This window comes from Watersipora subatra, chromosome 6, assembly GCF_963576615.1.
Source record: "Watersipora subatra chromosome 6, tzWatSuba1.1, whole genome shotgun sequence".
Lineage (NCBI taxonomy): Eukaryota > Metazoa > Bryozoa > Gymnolaemata > Cheilostomatida > Watersiporidae > Watersipora > Watersipora subatra.
The window spans coordinates 44,592,281-44,612,093 of NC_088713.1; the positions used below are offsets into that span (position 1 = coordinate 44,592,281).

General features: G+C 35.5%; 1 protein-coding gene and 1 long non-coding RNA gene across 4 annotated transcripts in view; one reads left to right on the forward strand and one right to left on the reverse strand.

The window, feature by feature from the left end:
* Positions 1-1,057: 1,057 nt before the first annotated feature.
* On the reverse strand, positions 1,058-3,902 carry LOC137398931 (uncharacterized). Its single transcript, XR_010979067.1, has 3 exons — positions 3,755-3,902; positions 3,179-3,244; positions 1,058-1,290 (listed from the first exon to the last, which is right to left on the reverse strand). It is a non-coding gene; the product is annotated as an uncharacterized lncRNA (long non-coding RNA).
* Positions 3,903-12,766: 8,864 nt separating this feature from the next.
* LOC137398555 (whirlin-like) overlaps positions 12,767-19,813 on the forward strand; it is a 44,192-nt gene continuing 37,145 nt past the window's right edge. For all 3 annotated transcript variants that reach the window (XM_068084684.1, XM_068084685.1, XM_068084686.1), the window contains exons 1-2: positions 12,767-12,904; positions 18,967-19,055. In XM_068084684.1, the coding sequence (XP_067940785.1) occupies positions 18,980-19,055 (76 nt within the window). In that variant the 5' untranslated portion in view covers positions 12,767-12,904; positions 18,967-18,979. The remainder of the gene's footprint in view (positions 12,905-18,966; positions 19,056-19,813) is intronic.

The window sequence follows — 19,813 nt, forward strand, 5'->3', positions numbered from 1 at the left end:
CGCACTGCAAATATTTTTTGAATTTTAAATCTTGACAATCAACAACAAAACTTCTGTATTTCTCTGTTATTTTAGGTTTGTAAAGGATTTCTTTACAAACATTTGAGATATCTGATTTTGTTTATAATACGTCAAATATTTCAGCCCTTTCTAACAAAGAATTGGAAAAAACTTTTAATTTTCACTTAAAACAAATTCTATTTTTGTTGAACCCTCAGAATTGTAAAGATCAGAGTTTTTTGTTGACGATATATCAGTACTAGGCACCCTGCAGGATGATTGCTCAAGTACGTCTATATTTTCGTTACTTGAGGTGTTAAAATCATTTCTTGTAAAAGATATTTTGTTGCTGGGCATTGTAACGCGTGATATCTTGAGCGCATCGTCATCTTCACTCTTATCTTCACGAGTTATTCAAAATGTCGTTGTTTAATTACTGTGCTGCACTATTAACTTAACTTTTATTTTGCATTGAAAAAAGAAAATCATTAATTAAAGACTTGCTTTGAAATTCATCACCTACCTTCCCAAATTTATCAGTAGATTTATTGTGGGTTTCCTTATCACAAAATATTTCTTGTGACATGTGTTTTATTTTGTACATCTGCAATATTTTTGTTAGTTGAAAAGTTAAATAGAAAAGTAGAATCACTTGTTTCATCAGCAGACGCTTCTAATGATGCTTTATAATGAGCTAACTCTTGTTTGGCTTCCATTGTCAACATATCAAGTCCAGAGGTTTCTTTTGCTAAAACTTTTATTGGTGAAAAACTTAAATTGAGTAGGTCTAAACACATCAGAAAAACGTTGGTCCACTGTATAGGTCATACCTAATGTACATAGTCCATCTGTTTGATACTTTGACCAATGGCAAACGAGCATTAGCAACAAGGGTGTCATAGTGCAGTGACGTTTGCCGACATAAATGGATTACCTTCAGAGAGTCAATACATTGCCAATTGTCTGGCTTTCTGACCACTGTTGATTTGTATTGCACATCGTGAATTACAATCACAAGACAAATGTCTTGTGATTGTCATCAAGCCATAAATATAAAACCAAATCTATAATATCTTTAGAGAAATTTCTCATATTCTCATACTTTTGTAGTTGCTCCAATGCCTCTGACAAAGAGTGTATGTTTGGCAGAAAAGGCCTATAATTACTATTCCATCCTGATGTTAATTCTTCTCTCATCATTTCTGTATAATATCCAAGGCATCCTCCCAAATGAGTTATTATACTGTGCAGTATAATACAATGATCGCAGGGTAGACTTCTGACAAGTGCCTGTCAGAAACAGAAAACATACATGTAAACAGAATGTGCCTATAAATAAAGAAGACAGCATTCTTAATGTTGTCTACTTCAAAGGTAAATGAATCTTAATTAACCTATGCAACAATTTCATATTTTTGTAGTCATCAAAAATGTATTACATATATTTAGGTACAAAGTTTCAGTGTCTATAGTAGTGTACTTATACGACTGTTAGAGCGCAATATGTAGTAAATGGAGTTTATGTGTCTGTAGTAGGACTGCATGACTCACTACTTTTGGCATATTATACTCATACTTGTTAATACGGATTGATACCCAGCCCTAAACGCTGTTGTCTCCTACTTTTTATAGATCAAATTTGTGTGCGGTCGCTTTTGCTTATTACGGAAGATAGCTACATAACAAAATCTAATGATAAAAATGGCTTTTTATGACAAAATCAGTCCTACTTTAAAAAAACGCAACTCCAACTAAAAAGTAAAGGTGCTGGCAGGGCCTTTCCCGCCTATGAACCAGCTGTTGTTTTGCAAGATACACTCGTCAAGAGAATAACTCTACAAAACAACAGATTTGTCAAAACAGGTTAGTTGTTGCCTTATCTTAAAAGTCAGGTGCTACAATATAAACATGCTTTAAAATATCCTAAAAGTTTACTTGCAACAAAATTCACATTACAGTTATTTGGTACCAAAAGATTCACTATGTCTTACTTTGCTGGGTTGTAGGTGCAAAATATGTGGAAATGTGATTACACTCTCTTAAAAGCTAAAAACGAACAGCTCATCGCAGCCATCACAAAAACGCCGTAGATCGGAATCCTTTTCTAAAACGGCTCAAATGGGATGTACTTGAACACGATGGCTTCTCTTTACACTTTCATGCCACCTCAGTCGTCGAAATATTTTGACAAATATACTTCATGCATTCAATAAAACCATGTCTATTGTCTTTACATGTCTATTTCATCATCATTGTAAAGCTGTCACTTTGAGCACTGATATCTCAAAACCTACCGTAACAAAATGTTTAATTTTTTATCCTTAGGTTGAATGATTGCATATCATCCTCTGATAAACATGACGAGCCTGTTGGTCACCTGTAACCGTCAAAAAACGCTGCAGAAATTATTTGATCTGTTTGGCAGGAAGTATGGGTCACATGATCAGATTACGACTAGATGATTAGACCAAGCCGAAACAAATTTGTAAAGTAGCGAGCATATATATTTGATACGGGCTTTTCGGTAAAACCTGAAGTAATTGTCATAACTTAGAGCTACGAAACGTTTTATATTTAGCCATTTATTGACCTTTCAATTCACGTGATAACATCACATGTCAAAGCATTACCCAAAATGTTTGAGAACGTCATCAAAATAAAGAGATTCCGCATTACGGCATTTTCATGATGGGGCTGTTAGTTTTTTAGCTTTTAAGAGCTTGTAATCACATTTCCACACATTTTGCACCTACAACACAGCAGAGTGAGACATGGTGAATCTTTTGAAGTCAAATAACTGTAATGTGAATTTTGTCGCAAGTCAACCTTTAAAATAGAAGATTAATTGAGTCACTAATAAATATTGTAGTTGAAGGAATGGTAAGCATAAACTATTCATTTAGGCAAAACTTGTGAATCCGTCTCTGTACTTTCTTGAGTCCCTGTGTAAAATAATTTAGGCATTGGTAGAGCATGCTAGATGCAGGCGTACCAAGTACTTTCAAAGTTGTTAGACTGTAACCTAGCCAAAAGCTTGTGGTGTTCATAAAAAAGCTCGTGGTGTAGTATAAAAAAAAACATGTGCTTTAGGTGATAAGGAGATGAATGGTGTATAATTATTAATGCACTATATATGATCTTCATGTACAGTAGATAATCAGAAGTTTATTGTACTTACAAATAGAATGGATCTGAGTATTAGAGGTAGTCTCCAGATATCATCCTGATGAAGTGAGTATACAGTCTGCAAAACGAAAAATTCGTTTCTATTAATGGACTCTTTGTATTAGTGGCAAAAATGGTTTTAGCTCAAGAGTCTAGAGGTGTAATATTGCATTAAATATTTACTGCATTTTACTATAAAATTTCTTTGAAAAATAATATTATCTATAAGAAACTCTCAGTAATATATCATACAGAATAGAGATTATGCAAATTAAATATTGGTAAACGGAAAAATAAAGTTTCTGAAAAAAATACAAACAAAAGCTACCAATGAACGACTACTATTGTATTATGAATGCTTATTCATATATGTATATTTAATTAGTTTATGTCTCAGTGCATCGGGGCATGAAAATAAACTAACAACAATAACAACAAAAAAACTAATTACACCTCTTAAATCTACGCTGGTAACTTTAAGTCATTTAACAAAGACCTTTATATCTTACATAACTTATTATATACGCCAACTTATAATGGTTTAAAAAATTGAAATCGATGTGTGTTATACTTCGCTTAATATACTTACTATTCCTGGATTCTCAAACTTTGGTTTTTCAGGAGCATTCTTAACAGATCTTTTCTTGCTTTTGCTTCTTTTGCTTCTTTCTTTCTTTTCAAGCATTGGTAAGATGTAGTCCCGAAGCTTAAGAGGTTGCTGCTTTCGTCTAGACATCTTTGAGTCTGTAATATTGAAATAGGTTGAAGAACCATGACAGCAAAATGTATAAAGTTGTTCATGTGTAAGTTTCGTAAAAACGAACAAAAGAATAAACACCTAACTTCTGGCTATTTTGTTTGGCAAATAGTATAATATGCTATCATGATTGTACTACATTTATGTTAAATTTTATTTATAACTTTATAATTTTATTTATAATATATGCAATTTTATAAAGTTACTTTTACTTAATAGTCTTTATCCCATGACCAAATAGTAATAATAGAATAATAGTAATCCCACGACCAAACACGACTGAAGCGAGTGTTTGGGAGCTTTATGATAAATGTATATGTGCACACAACTCCCGAAAATTATCCATCAACAGCCATACTTAAACCCTTGTATCGACTTCTTATCAAAAAATTTAAACATTCTTTTGTGGAGTCGTTTAAGTATAATAATGATACAAATCATATATAAACCTATTTAAATATGTTACCGAGTCTTTGAAAAGTGTCGACAATATCCTAAAACTTACCCAATTGATCGGATTATACATAACTAGAAGAATTAATTTGGCCTAAAATCGCCATTAAAACCTGACAAGCCTTTTATATCAAAATTAAGATCGGACAACAACATGCCCATAAAGCCGTGCTACAGGTAGAACCATAAAGCCTTGCGCATATTTCACGAGAAAAACGTGCACTTTTCACGAGTCTGGCATTATCCAATTGCCGAAAATTTCTGTAATAAACGTCGACATTTTGAGGCGTAAACCGATTTACAGGTACAAAAATGTGATACAACGGTAATTGGACAATAAAAAATTAGGCTGATAAACTGTGTATCACATTTTCGTAAATTTAAGGTTTCATTAAATTATCTAGAACAATAGCCAAATTTCTTTACATCTTATGTGCAAGCTAGGGCCGAACTACAATGCTCTTTATGACAAGAACATTTCTTTATTTTGCTCCAGTTTGCAGAAAACTTCCAGACACACGTGAATGTTAATGTTTGCTCTCTGTTACAGATCGCTATCAAAACCATTCTACATTCAACACAACCAACTCTCAAACTGCGTATGTTACACAGCAGCTTGCCATTTTACTTCTAATATTGCATTTCAGAGACATAATAGACATATTTCATTATTGCTGTTGTTAATGAAATTACATACAGTATAGTAGGTTATGCCTACAGATTTAATTAATATTTATTTTATTGTTGTAAAACATAGGTTTGAGATAGTTGTAGATGAGGTCTAATTTTTATACAACTTTTTGTTTTGCATAATTGACCTTTTGAATTTCATTTCAAAACCACTTGACAAATACCATGAACATACAACCTTCCTGAACACCATGTCATCGCAGTGGCCGTCCACGTGTATCCCAATTACTACAGCACAATAGGAAGATAAATAGAAAGTCCTCACAGCAACCATCAACATCAAATGCTAATGTTCAACAACACAGTACTCAAAATAATAACAACTCATCTGATTCAGATAATTTTTTAGTAGATGTTGTAGGCGATGTAAATGACATGGAATTGGCAGGCCCTTTGTTTCCAGATGATGATCATGATTTTATAGACATCTTTGACCATGAAAATATTGCACAAAACAATATTGCTCCTCCCAATACTGACCCCTCCATCACATTCCTCATTTTCAATCTTTAGAATGAAACATAAAATTTATTTTATATCATCTCGAAAAACTCTCATTTACTCTATACTCTCTCAATTCTTGCTGACAACTACTTTTTTCAACAACCAGTGGTACCCTTTCTTTTTTCCATTATCACTTTGTTGATGGGCTGTATGACAGGTAAGTTCTAGTGTAATATTAGCGATAGAATTTAACGATCGAGGGTTTAGCTGAAATGATGTTATCACTACAGAAGTTTACTTGAAACTGAATTTTATATAGTTTTCTCATTCTTTGACTGCATGGATACACATTTGGTGATTACGTAAAAATCCTCTCCTAAATTACACTTGCACATAAGATCAAATATGAATAGGTGGTGAATAAATTAAATGGAATTAGTTGGCTCATCTATGAGATGAGACAACTTGCATTGTACGTACAGACAGTATTAGACTAAATCCGTCAAGCCTAGACAGTGACAATAGAACAAAGGCTAGTTAATAGTGGGTGACCTGGTACGATTTCAGCTTTCATACGGTGTCACGCAATGTTTTATACCTGACTGAAAATTTTCCAATACTCATCTGTGAGTATTTTAGAATGATTTTGCGTTATTTAGAAGTATTTTTATTCATCACGCTGATTACTAAACCCGGATGGGTTATGGTTGGTTTTAACCAATGATATAAACACCAACAGGATAGGCGACGGCTATATGGGGCGGGGTTTAATGATCGGGCTCTGTTAGGATGAACCCGAACATGGCACCAGAACAATGAAATATGCTGAATGAAGCCATTTACAAATATTATGAACAATAGTGGTTATTTTACTGATCCGTTGGTTTTATTTTGTTGTCAAATAAATATAGTTGCCCAAGATTGTCACTGTTATGAACGGTCAGTTGTCATTCACCAGCATTTGGGATATTAACCCTTTGACCAGGAATAAGCCCCACAAAAACCACCGAAACTCATGTAATTTATTTTCGAAAATTCAATACAATCGATATTTTATGAACATGCATAGCTCAAATCTTAAATTTATTTCTACGAACAAAAATTTTTGTACATATAGATTCATTCACATATCTACTACTAAAAAAATACAACCATGTGCAATTGTCCCTGTATGAAATGCTTGGAAGCACTTTTTTTCGGTAGAGTCAAACGCTATAACGTAGCCGTGCGAGCAACTACAACGATCGTTTTCTCTGTATATTCCAAGTATATTATAAGTCCAAAAATTTTACATCACTTCTATCATTTGAATTATTTTATTCTGATCAGACAGAAAATCATTAATGATCGTAGGATCAAATAATCTTTTATTTTACGGTTTTGAAAGCCGAGCCGATGTTGACTGGTTTTTCCAACTTTTATTCTTTTCCAAAGAGGCGCGATTTGTTTAGCTTTCAGCACAAAGCAACACTTCTCAGATAATTGTTTCATATTGTAAATAATCGACAGATATCTTGTTGATGATACTTAAAGCTTACTAGTGTTCATATCCTTTGTTTAACGTTACTAGGCGACAGCTTTTTAATTGTCTACCGAAATAGACATAAATGTCATTTCCCCACGCAACCGGTAAACAACATTTTGGTCGTTTCCCCTGCCAAAGGGTTAATAGTCGCCATCGTGAAATAGCCCAAAATCGGATTTAGAGTATGAAAACTACACTGCACAGCTTTGAGTGCTGTCCAATCTCATTGGTCAGGTTCAACAATGTGACAACAATGAAAGAATGTTATTTTACATTAAGGATGGCAAAATATTAATCAGAAACTAGGAAACAAAGAACATTGTTCGGGTGATTTTGGGTGAATCTGAGCATATACTACGACAGGGCTGGGCAAAGTGTGGCGCTAGAGTTGCATGAGGCTCTTTGCAAATTTTGTTGCGGCTCTTTCAACTCTATGAAAATTCAAAATCTTTTAACTTATATAAAATATACTTATGATATATTGTACAAAACTACATGCATTGTGACATATAAGGCTTATTTAAAAATGAGCTATTCCTGCATTATATATAGCCTACACATGCATCATGAGTCATAACTTAGGGCATCATGACCATATAGCTTTTCCGATGTACTGTAACAACGTCCATTGCTGACCCAATGACGACAAAATTAGAATGCTCTAGAAATGTTCATCAGGATGTCGTTTTATCATGATTTCATAATGCTGGCTTATACAAGATGCTGTCTTTAAGTTGAACATGTCATTTGCAATTAAGCCAACTAATGCAGTGGGAGTAGCAATGACACCTTCAACAAAATGAACTATTTCCAGAGTTAAAATGGGAGCCTCACAATGTAAACGAAATAGAAACAAATCTACAAAAGAATTCCAAGATGAGTGGACCCTGGAATGTGCATTCATCTTTAGGCATGGCAAACTGCAATGTCTATTGAGCAAAGAAATGATCGCCGTTAACAACAGGACATACATCAAACAGCATCATAAGATGAAGCACAGAGAGTTTACTAATACATTTTCACTAAGATCTGTAGCTAAACATCAAAAGCTAAATTTTTCAGAAAATATGCTAGCTTCTTTCACAGCTGCTAATAAACGAGCTACAGAAGCTCCACTACGAGTGTCAAAGATTCCAGGGAAAGCAATGCTTCCCTATTCTCATGCTGAGATTGTAAAAAATGCATGGTTGAGGCTATGGAAACACTTTTTTCAGATAAGCTTGATGTGATTGGTAAAGTCAAGACGATACCCCTTTCTAGGAAAACTGCTACTGGTAGAATTGAAAGCATTAATGATTAACTCAGTATGACTTTGCTAGCCCATATAGAGCAGGCAGAGTCAGGCCCATATTCCCTGGGGCGGCTCAGCCGGCTGAGCCGCCCCAACTTTTTAGGAACTTTCCACGGCTAAGTATAGTCAAACTCGGATAACTCGCCCTCGGATAAAATGTAACATTTCATCTCAAACACAAGGTTAAGTCAAGCGGATTTGTTTGGTCCAATCCCACGCAAGGATAAATTGCTTCAGATAACTCGACCTCGACATCATTTATTCGAAAAGTTATTTGCCCAACGGCTATGGAGACGGTCTTTATCGCTGTAGAATATCACTTTATTCCAAGCCATAGAGACATACATCAACTTTTAGTAGTTCATAGGCGTCATTATTATCATCATTGGCAAAATGTTCTTGTTAACGACTTTTATAAAGGTTTGCAAAATATCAAGTTTTACCAAACATCCGCTTGGCCATGTCCCATCGAAAGCGTGGAAACATCCGTATGAACTTAAAATAAAATCGACAAAATTGATCTTTGTTGATCAAAACGCTCATAGGTAAAAGATGTCTTTTTTCTTAGCGTTTTAACTGCGGTCAAGTTTTGCCTATTTTAATTTAAAAACGTCTCGCAGTCACATCACCTAAAACAAAACAATTTTCAAAAAATAGAAAAATGTTGATACTTTCCGATAAAAATTTTTAAAACTTTACATGAGAATCCCGGCTGAGGCCCTACATAAGAGAAACCTGTTGGGGGCTTACACCCCTCCCCCTCCAAACCCCCAGGTGTTCATAACTAGTCGCCTAACATTAGCCGCCCCAACTTGCAACCAGTGAATACAGGCCTGGGCTAATTACATTTCAATCGTTATTGATGAATCTACTGATATAATGGATTTAGTTCAAATAGCAGCCCATGCAGTTGCAAGCTGAAATCATACAAGTGCATTTCAAGAGACATAAATTGAGAACATAAAATAATTGCATCTTTTTATACTTGGAGTTATGATAATTGTTTCAAAGTGACTAACCCACACGCTTATACTACATGCATCTTTATAAAGCATCAGTATGTTTCTTTATAAAGCATAGTATTTTGCTTTAGTCATATACCTGTGTTGCAGATTCTTTGATGGTAAAGAAATGAAGGAGGAGCTTCTTACTTTGGTTGGATTAGAAGGAGAAACCACTGGCCAGGCTATCTATGATGATAAGTCCATCAATTATATCAGTACTTTTTCAGCTTATTCAGGTTCTTCAATAGGCCTTTTAAAGGAGACATTGTTTGACATGGTGAGACTGACATTGGTTAGTGTATATAGGATTTCCCCAGAGCTCTACCACAGAAAATTTCAATAGTAAAGGCTCGCAAATTATGACAGCACAATTTTCCTATTCGGTGTTGTGTGCTCTTACCACTTATTTATCAACTACAATAATGACGCTAGTGGCAGGGGAAGGTAGGATAACCTCAGAGAAACAATGAAGATGACAAAGGAATCAGTGTCATTAGCTCTCAATATAAAGATTATTTCTATGATAAAGAGCTCATATTCCAAGCACCATACTATGTTTTCCCCATAATATAATGCACTAGCCCTCTTTTTTTATTGTGATGTTGAGGGGCACAACTGAGGCTAATTAATTTCAGGCATTGCATGATCTCGTTAGAGTGCAATTTACATATAGTCTTAGGGCTGTGCCACTGCAATTCACAATTTAATCGATGTGATTTCATCACCTTTATCAACGACAGTATATTTATTGAAGCTTAATCATATTTAGAAAACAACATGGAAAGCGATACGAATTCTTGAGATAATAATACTACTACAACAGCAACTACTTGCACAACTTATGGTTTTAAAGGCAGCAAGCGGAGGCAGCCATGCTGTGCTGCAAATTGTGAAGCTTTAGATCATATCCAGAATCCTTGTTTATTGCTAGCGCCTTCTGGGTTTAAGAGCACCGATTGTCTCAGAAAAGTGCAGCCTCAATGGCAGCGAAAAGTATTGACAACCTAAGGCTAAATGCTAACTATGACATCACATTGTGGAAACCACAACCAAGTGTTTTTTTATTGCGGGACATACTTTTGACACCCTCTTTTTCATAGTTATATTATCCTTTGTATATTGAATATAGGCACCTTCGAAAGCCAATACTCTGAAGTACTGAAATATATGATAAATGTACTGATATAATTGATGTGCTTTAAAGGATTTGATCATACGAAGATACATCTCCACAAATGCATATCTGTAATAACAGATGGCATACCAACCATGGTTGGAAGAGAGCAAGGTGTCATTGCTAGCTTGAAGAAGGATATGACATCAATGCTAGCATTCCATTGCATCATCCTCCAAACCGTTTTATGCGGAAAACTAAAATATCACTTTCAACAACTAATGTGTAAGGCTATGAATATGATTCTCAGAAGTCGATCAGCTCTCAGACACAGAAACAGAAAGATGTTTCTCAAAGAAAGCAATGCCACTTGTCAAGATTTACTAACATACAATAACATTAGATGGATATAAGTAATGGAAATGTTCTGTCGAGGTTGTGGAGTATTCGTCAGGAGCTAACCTTATTTCCAAATGCATGCACAAGCCTGAATGAACGACAGTTTCAAGAGATGATGAGCTCTTCTAAAGACATGAGTGACTTCCCCTTCTTTGTTGGCACCTGTGGCCAATTGAATGATCTAAACCTCAAGCTTCAAGGGGAAAACAAGACTATCATTAATACACTATCAGCTGTTTAAGCCTTCTCCCTTAAGAAATGGCCTCTTGTACAGCTGATTACACTCACTTTATAGAAAAGCTGCAACAAAAGTTTAACAACCGACTTAATCAGTTTAAATTTTTGAAATACATCTTACAACTTATAAAAGCACTTCAGAAGGAAAAGCCTAATGGAGTGTGGGTTCCTCAGTTGTCATTGAAGAGTGTTAATGCTGTTTTATGCTGATGTATATGGAGTAGTGAGTTTACAATTTATGCGAAAACATTTATTCTCCTTGACTTCCAACCGGAAAAGTCACACAAGAGTTCTATATCCAACAAAACTAACAATGCATATTAATAACATAACCCATATGATACCATAGACATAGGAAATTAATGAACGCTGTAATTACTGAACAATAAAAACAATAGGTGCAATTAAATATACTGTGTTGAAGTTGAACAGTCAATCGTTATATATCGATTACGTAGTTGTGAGAGTGTTCCAGCTCTAAGTTCAATGTCATTGTACGCACTGTCTCAGTAACTACTAAACAAATGCCTCATCTCTGCAACTGGAGTTGTGTAACCTCAAAGGTACAGATATAGATGAACATGAGGTGGGCTTCTACTCAAAAGCTTCAACAAAGGCTGAATATCCACAGCTTGCTCAGCTGAAAAGATGGTTGCACACTGTGTTTGCTGCTACATATACATGTGTTTTATGTGAATCAGCATTATCATACATGAATAATATAAAGAGCAAGTTGAGATCCACTTTGACTCAAGATCACTTGTGTCAGCTCCGAAGAATAGCATGCTGCAGTAGAGAGCCAGATTACCAAGAGACAATGAGCAGCAATAAACAATTCCATGTATTTCACTAAACTTCAAGTTATATAAAACTCTTTAGGCTCACTTCAACATTATTCAATGCTATTGTAAAAGTATTCTAATAAATACATTCAATTACAATACAACTACCAAACTTGTATCATCAGTATAAAATTTTATTCTGTAATACACATATTATGCAGCTACCAAAAATCTTGCAACTTTGAAATTTGGCTTTTTGAGGAAAAACTTTGCCCCTCCCTGTACTACGACCTCCGCTAATCTTAAAATAGGTAACAATAGGTAGTTTGAAATGTTTTATTTTTCAAGGATCATAGTATATCATTGAAATTGAAGAGGGAAAGAGAGAGTTACTTGTTTGCTGGTTACAGGTTTTGTTGTTTTGTACTACTAACCAGAAATCAGGCATTAGCCGTGATCAACGGATAGAGGCGATAAAAATCTAGATCCAAAAACCTAACAACGCAACGCAACTGCCCCGCGAGAACTGTGTTAGCCCCAGAACCCAAGCTAGCACAATCCTAGCAGAGCTTGATGATTGGGGTTTAAATCATCGTTTTTTACCAACCATAAACGTTAAACAAAATACAACAAATACGTCAAAAAGACTTTATTACGGCTAGATCCGACGACTCGTAAAAAGAGAGTGCACAAGAATACGGCAAATCTAGGGGTAATGTAATAGACATTATTGGGTGGAAAGTAAAACCAGTTACCTTCTCACGTGTTCGTTTGCTAATTCTTTCCGAGCTAGAAAAACTGCAACTGCAATTCGGACTACCAATAGCCGAAATCCCGAAACTCTGTTCGCGCTTGGGCTAAGTTGCTAACAAGTTGTTTGACCACGTGACTTCCGCCATTGATCACCTGGATTGTTTCTTTTAGCTTTCTAAATATTTAGAATTCAGTTCTTTGCACATGACTTTGACAGATCGACACAGAGAGTTTTACTACCAGTAAATTTTTGTTTGAACAATCAATTTAAGCACTCACGACTGTTCACGGTAAGAACATCCACCGTTACTGGACGATATTTTAAGTTTGTGGTTGTACCACCTTATGAAGTTGCTGGCCGATATTAACTCCGTGGCATCTCTACATCAACAGTTACTGATAACTCAATATTTATACTATTATGCATAAGTTGCTTTTTAATTGCTTTTTAATCTCACCATTTTATTTCACGCGATGTGAATATTTGTCCTTACAGCAGTGAACGATATTGGTTTGCGAGAATTTCCCCGTAAGAGCTGTGTCAGCATCTTACTAAAATCAAAGCAAACACTCTTGTTTATTTAAACGGATTTAATAATTAGCTATTTTTTCGTTCAATTCACGTTTTCAAATTTTGATAAACTATACATTAATATGAAGGTTCACGCAATTTTTATCTCATCCGAGCTTGCTTATATCATTAAAAATTGCGTTTGTTTCCTTATGAATGTTAAAAAACGTCGGCATCAACAGTGAGCGTATTTGTGTGAAGGTACAGTTATACAGTACCTTTTACCTATTATATGTATTAAACTGACATAAGCTACAGTAGCAACAAACAAACAGTACTCTAACAAATAACAATGACACTGTATCATACATTGATTTATCTCATACTTCAGATACTATTAGTCCTGTTATATTGGTATCTCTTCATTTTAAGATTTGTGCTATATAATAAGTCAAAGGCATTTCATTAGCTGGCCTGATTCAAATAACAGCTAATATGCTCACATGTGTGGTTAAATGTTGCTCACATGTGGGTTGTTCGAGAAGGCAATCATTTGAGAAGGCAAGCCTTAAAGAAGTTGTTCTCAATTGGTTTTGGTAAAACAATTTATATACTTCTCTAAAAAAGAATTGTGTTTGATTCTAAGACATTGACAAGAACCTTTTCAAAAATGCCAATTTCTTTAAATTTAGTTTTAGTGTTGCAAAAGCACACCATATCATGTCATTCTGCATTTTATGTTACGGTTTTTTAGGAGGTTTTTTGTTACTGCAACCAATCTACTAAAATTAGATAATAGTAATATTTTTACAGTTTTTTATTTGCTGCTGCCACTACATATGCAGGTGAATGTTTAATATGTAAGTAAAAGATTCAATTCTAAGATACCAATAGACACAAAAACTAGTTATAGACCCATTTTGATAACATTTAGTATAAACCAATTTACTTCTTTTTCAAATGTTTCATTTTTGGGTAAAGCATTTGTGTTGGGTGAGAGTTATCTCAAATAAATTATATTTGTTGCTGTATGCAATTTTTGAAGGTTGAATATGCTTGCTTGCAAAACTCGTTAGCTATGCATTGGTAACAGCGACATCTCTCAAACAACGGCTCCAAGTCTAATAGCAAGTGAACTTGGATGACTGGAAACATGCCCAGCTGTTTATTAAATATTTGGCTTCTTGCAAATTCATTTAATGTCAAGTGTTTTTCCCAATATTTGAACTCCGACCTCTTGTTTGCTGCACCACCTATAACTATTTACTCAAAACTTCTATGAGATAAATGTAAGCAAATAATATTTTTCTGGACAGCTGTCATCATGCTTAGTGTTACTGGCTCTCAGGCTTCGATGCAATGAGTTTTAATGTTTAATCGTAGCAACCTAAACTATAAGCACTTCAGCGAACTGGTCCTTTTGGCATTAATATTCGATGTTTCATTTCATTCAACGATACCACAATCGTTCTAAACTTAACCATTAGTCTTTTTGACCAACCAATTGTCAAGACTACAAATGAAAAGTAAATACATTGAAATCACTGACTAAGTTTGTAACTGATAAAAGCGTTACTTGACCAAGCACACAAAGTATAAAAATTCAACTACAAATATGATTCTAATTGCAGCAACTGTCATTTACGATGTAATTTGTATACATGTATATGTTGATGGATTATAAAACAAAGCAACGAATAGCAATGTACTTACCTATTAGCTCTTCAAAAACCTGTTTACCAATGTCCATTCTATTTGTAATGCTTTAGATCTTTATAGTCTTTGGTTCTAGATATTTACTAACTTGCAATGAAAGTGTAGCAAGCAACAAGTGTGATGACGAAACGTCATGTCCAACACAGGACCAGTGCAGGCTATTTGCCAGCACATCCACACTATAGTGTTTTACATTAGACATGGTCACTTGTGCTATTGTATTTTACTGCAGACATGGTGTGAGGGTTTTTAGCAATATATACTTTTGCGTTTTTGTAGATATAGAGCATTAATAGCTTGCTTGACAAGCATATTACTAGATTAGAACATTGTATGTTGCTAATACGCAAGATTAGAAGTAAATTTGCCTGCTAGGAAATGTGCTTTCCCAAACATTCTGACTGCTGGTTTATTTGCACCGAATTGAGCTTGTGATTGGTTGACATTTTGCTGAACAAATCAGAATTCATGGCTCTGCAGTCAAGGTCAAAATAGTCATTCCATGGTCTAGCATATGTTTCAGTACATCAAACATCGCAGATATTCGATTTAACTTTTATTAGAAGTTTCTAAAAATAATGGGTATTTTAATTTGTTCGTTCAGGTTTTTAGGTGTCGGTTTTTCGGCAATCATGTTTCAACACAATTGATTTCTACACTTCACAGATTTTTTAAATTTTGTTTTCACACTTCATAAATTGTTTTGAACGCCCATAACCCAATGAAACAGCACAATAAAATGCATAATTCAAACTTCTGCTTTATCTTGTTTAAAGATACGCATGATGGATTTCTCCGCAGTAAAGGCCCATGCACACTGTTGCTCAAAACAACGTATAGCTGTGTGAAGGGCTGCAATAATTAGCTGTTTTGACGTCATAACTAGCGATAAGGTGTACACACTATGAGCGATTAACTGTCGGTGACTGCTAACCAACAACCAATAAAAATTGCTAAAGTACACTCATGATATCGCAGATCTTTTTGTTATCTTTTAATTATCTGGTTATTTAATTCATCACGACCGTAGTTCTCCGCCTTGCTTGCCAAATTACATTGACATCGATCTTAACAACTGTCGAAATTTGATATTGTCAACAAAAAGCCAGTCAAGCAGCTAGCAGTTGTGATCATCGGTGTCAAAGTCCACACGTTGAAAATCCATTGCATCGTCGCTAGCAGTGATTACACGGGCCGCTCATCGCAAATGATGTCATAGCAGCCCATCGTTGCGTTCAATCGCACAGCTAATCGTCGATTTGAGCAATAGTGTGCACAAGCTTTAAAGCCTTGTACCCATAAACGCTGCAAGCACCAGCGACAGCACTGCAGGGCTATCAGTGCTGAATTGTGAACCTACACATTGAGTATCCTCTGTAGTTGCCGGCAGTCAATGCAAGAGTTCAGCGCTGTTCAACTTTTGCGAAGTGCGGCAGTCAAAACCTTCCCGACATGCACTGTACAGGTGAAGGTCAGCATTGTCGAAACGGGATGGCGAGCAAATGACAATGGCATGGCAAGTGTTTCGTAAGCGCAAGATTACCACCGGGGTCTCGCAATCGATATAGGAACCAGGCTTAAGTTGAGCTAATTCTTATAGAAAACTGTCTTAACTGGTGTTGTTAAACCATAACTGTCACATACAACTTTTATTGGAGTTACTAGGTAAATCAGACACGCTGATTTCGATTTTTTACTCAAAATAAAAATTGATCCTCTAACTTTCAGAGTACTGAAGGCTTTTTACAGCATTTTAATGTCGGTCTCAAAAACGACATGACCAGCACAGCAAGCCCTGTCCATAAATACATGAGGTAACCTAGCTTTTTAGGAATGGTAGTTAGGGATGTTTAGTCTGATTTAGAATGATAGAGATGGTTGTATTAATACCCATTATTATCTAAATTCAGCTTTTAAATAATAATCTCAGTATTTTCTGAAAGGTAGGGAAGCTATTTAACATTGCATATTTAAAAATGAGCTCAAAAAAGCGCAATACCAACGCTAGCTTGTGATAAAATCGCGCTTTTTTGAGCTCATTTTTTTGGCGTTCAGCCTATTAAACATCATGTAACAACCTAGGAGCAATTTTAAATAGTTTATCTTCCTTTCATAAAAGACTGAAATTATTTTACAGACTGGATTTAGATAATAATGGGTTTTAAGATGCCCATCTCTAAATCGTCCTAAACATCCCTAACTTTCGTTCCTAAAAAGCTAGGCTATGTCACATATTTATAGGCGGAGCTTGTTATGCCGATTATGTTGTTTTCAAGATGGATATTGAAACGCTTTAAATAAGCCTTAATGACTTTGAAGGTTAGTGGACTAATCTTTAGTTTGAGTACAAAATCGGAATCAGCGTGTCTGATTTAGCTAAAAAATACGATAAAAGTTGTACGTGACAGTTATGGTTTAATGATAGCTCATGTTAGGTACTATCACCATGGTCTGAGAAGGCAGCAAATTTATTTCACTAAGAGCACTGATAGTTAACTTGGCTGCTATTTGCTCATATTCACCATGTGTCACTGAAGCGGATGATGCACATGTAGAGTTGCATGCATGTTGAATTACTGTTCGATAAATGGACATTTGCATGATGCGAATTAATTAATGCAGACACTTTGTTACAGAAGATAAGGATTTTCAAGCCAGAGTTCATTCGATACTGTTCAAATTGAAAAAAAGACTAACTGAAGTGTGCAAAACGTTTAAAATGGATTAGCTAGTGAGGCGTTTTCTTGCGCATCATCTACAAAGGCTGTTTCCATCATTCGCTAGCGTGAAACACTCAAATATTTTCAAGTAAAAAAACTCGCTTGACATGCATATTTTTGCCATTTCTATTTTGTGAATGGCTTGCGGATTAACCCTGTCATGGAAACAAAGTGTTTATGGTCGTGATGGATTAGAATCTTGTGATTTGAGCCTCTGGGAGGCATGATTGTTATTCAAATATTGACCGAGGATAGCATTCCTCTATCGCTAATAGGAGGACAGCTGTCAATAAGGGCAACTATTTGACCAATGCAGGCGAATAATAGATTGTTTGTTGTCTTTGTAAAGCATCAATAAATAATATCAAAGGACCTGTTTTACTATGGAGTACTTATGCCTGGCAGTAGGCGTTAGTGTACAAGTCCACCAGTTTTCGCCTTACTGGCGTCTTACAGCAAGTGGTACATGCCAAATTTGTCAGTGTCATATTAGCATTCCGACTACAATGGTAGTTGCAGCTTGGCACCTAGTATTATGTCGTAGTAGGACTTTCAAGCAAGTGACACTGGCCGCAATTGTCAAATCGTCATGTTCTGAAAATAGCTGGCATCTTACAGCAAGTGACATTTGCGAAGTATGTCATTGTCATATTAGCATTCCAACTACGGTTGTAGATGTGGCTTGGCACTTTGTATTATGTCATAGTAAGGCTTTTTTCAAGCAAGCGACACTTGCCAAACTTTTCAGTATCATATTCTAAAAGTAGCAGACATCTTGCAGCAAGTGACGCTTGCCAAATATGCCAGTGTCATTGTCATATTAGCATTCTAAGGAATAGCGGAAGATAGCAGATGTGGCTTGAACCTTGCATGATGTCATATTAGGGATTGTTCTTCAAGCAAGTGTCACTTGCTAAATATATCCAAATGTCATATTCTTAAATTAGCTGGCAATTCACAGCTAGTGGCACTTGTCAAATATGTCAATGTGTCATGTAGTTTTACTAACCAATTGCTCAGAACATGCATAGTTGAATTGTCTGACACATCTCAGTGAAACAATTACATATTATTCGGTGTGTGTTAAAACCTTGCAGAATTCGGTGCTAGTTAGAATCTTGCAGAATCTTTCCGTAGATCGAGACATTTGCCCTCATCAATTTTAGTAAATTATTCTATAGGACAGCAGTATATATTTTTGACATCCTGGTCAAAGTGCTTCATAGTCGTATAGGATTTCAATGTCACATGAGTTCACAAGTTAGCATCACGAAACAAACATTTTTTCATTCTTAGCATATCTTTATCAACTGTAAAAGTTTTGTGTTAAGGCGGACTACAAAAGTGGGTCTATAAAATGACATCAAACTATCATAATTACTAAATTGTTATTGTTGTTCTTTAGTCTGAATTCTGCAATGGATGTCGATAGGAGTAGGATGGGTGGTGGTTACCCCGTCTCTGTTGCTAGTAGCAGATCCCATGAGTCTCACCGTAAGTTTGTGTCTATTGTGCTATTGCTGATGTGATATGGCTGTAACCTATGTTGTTGTATTCAATTATCGTAACCTGTCTGTTTGTGTCACGTCTCTTCTGACATTTTACACATGGGAAGGGTTCATGCTCTTTCGTTTTTGAAGGTTTTTTCCTTTGTATGTATTCTGTCATCACTTTGTTTTATTAGTTTATTGTATAGTTAGAGAGTTACATATTTAACTCAAACTGGAAGTTTTCAACGTTGTAAGTTTGAGAATGTATTTTTGAGTGCCTCGTAGCCCAATTATTACACAATTAATATCGATTAATACACAACAGTATCTTGGCAGTACGAAATAGTCAAGTGTGCTGGCAAAGCACAGAGAATAAGTATCCGCATAGTTATTCTTAAAAAATCAGAAGGTGATTAGTAGGCCCGAATTACTGCTAATCTGACTGTCATGAGTTCAAATCTTGTACAATGCAATACTTGTTTCAAACTCTAAACGAGGTCTAAAATAGACAGACAAAAGTCACACTACAGTAAAGATTATTGTTATTGAAAAGTAAGCCCTATTTAAAAAAACTGTACTGTAATAAAATTCGTGTTCATCCGTCTGGAGTAGCCTGTCTTGACAAGCTGTTGTTTTTGCGTAGTTGTCCCCCCGTCGAGCGGCGAGCAACAACAGCTTGTCACAAGACGTACTGCACCTGATGCATCAGCTGCACTTATAGGGAGTTGTTCTCTTCCGTCTACGCGGCTTGGCCGCGATGTT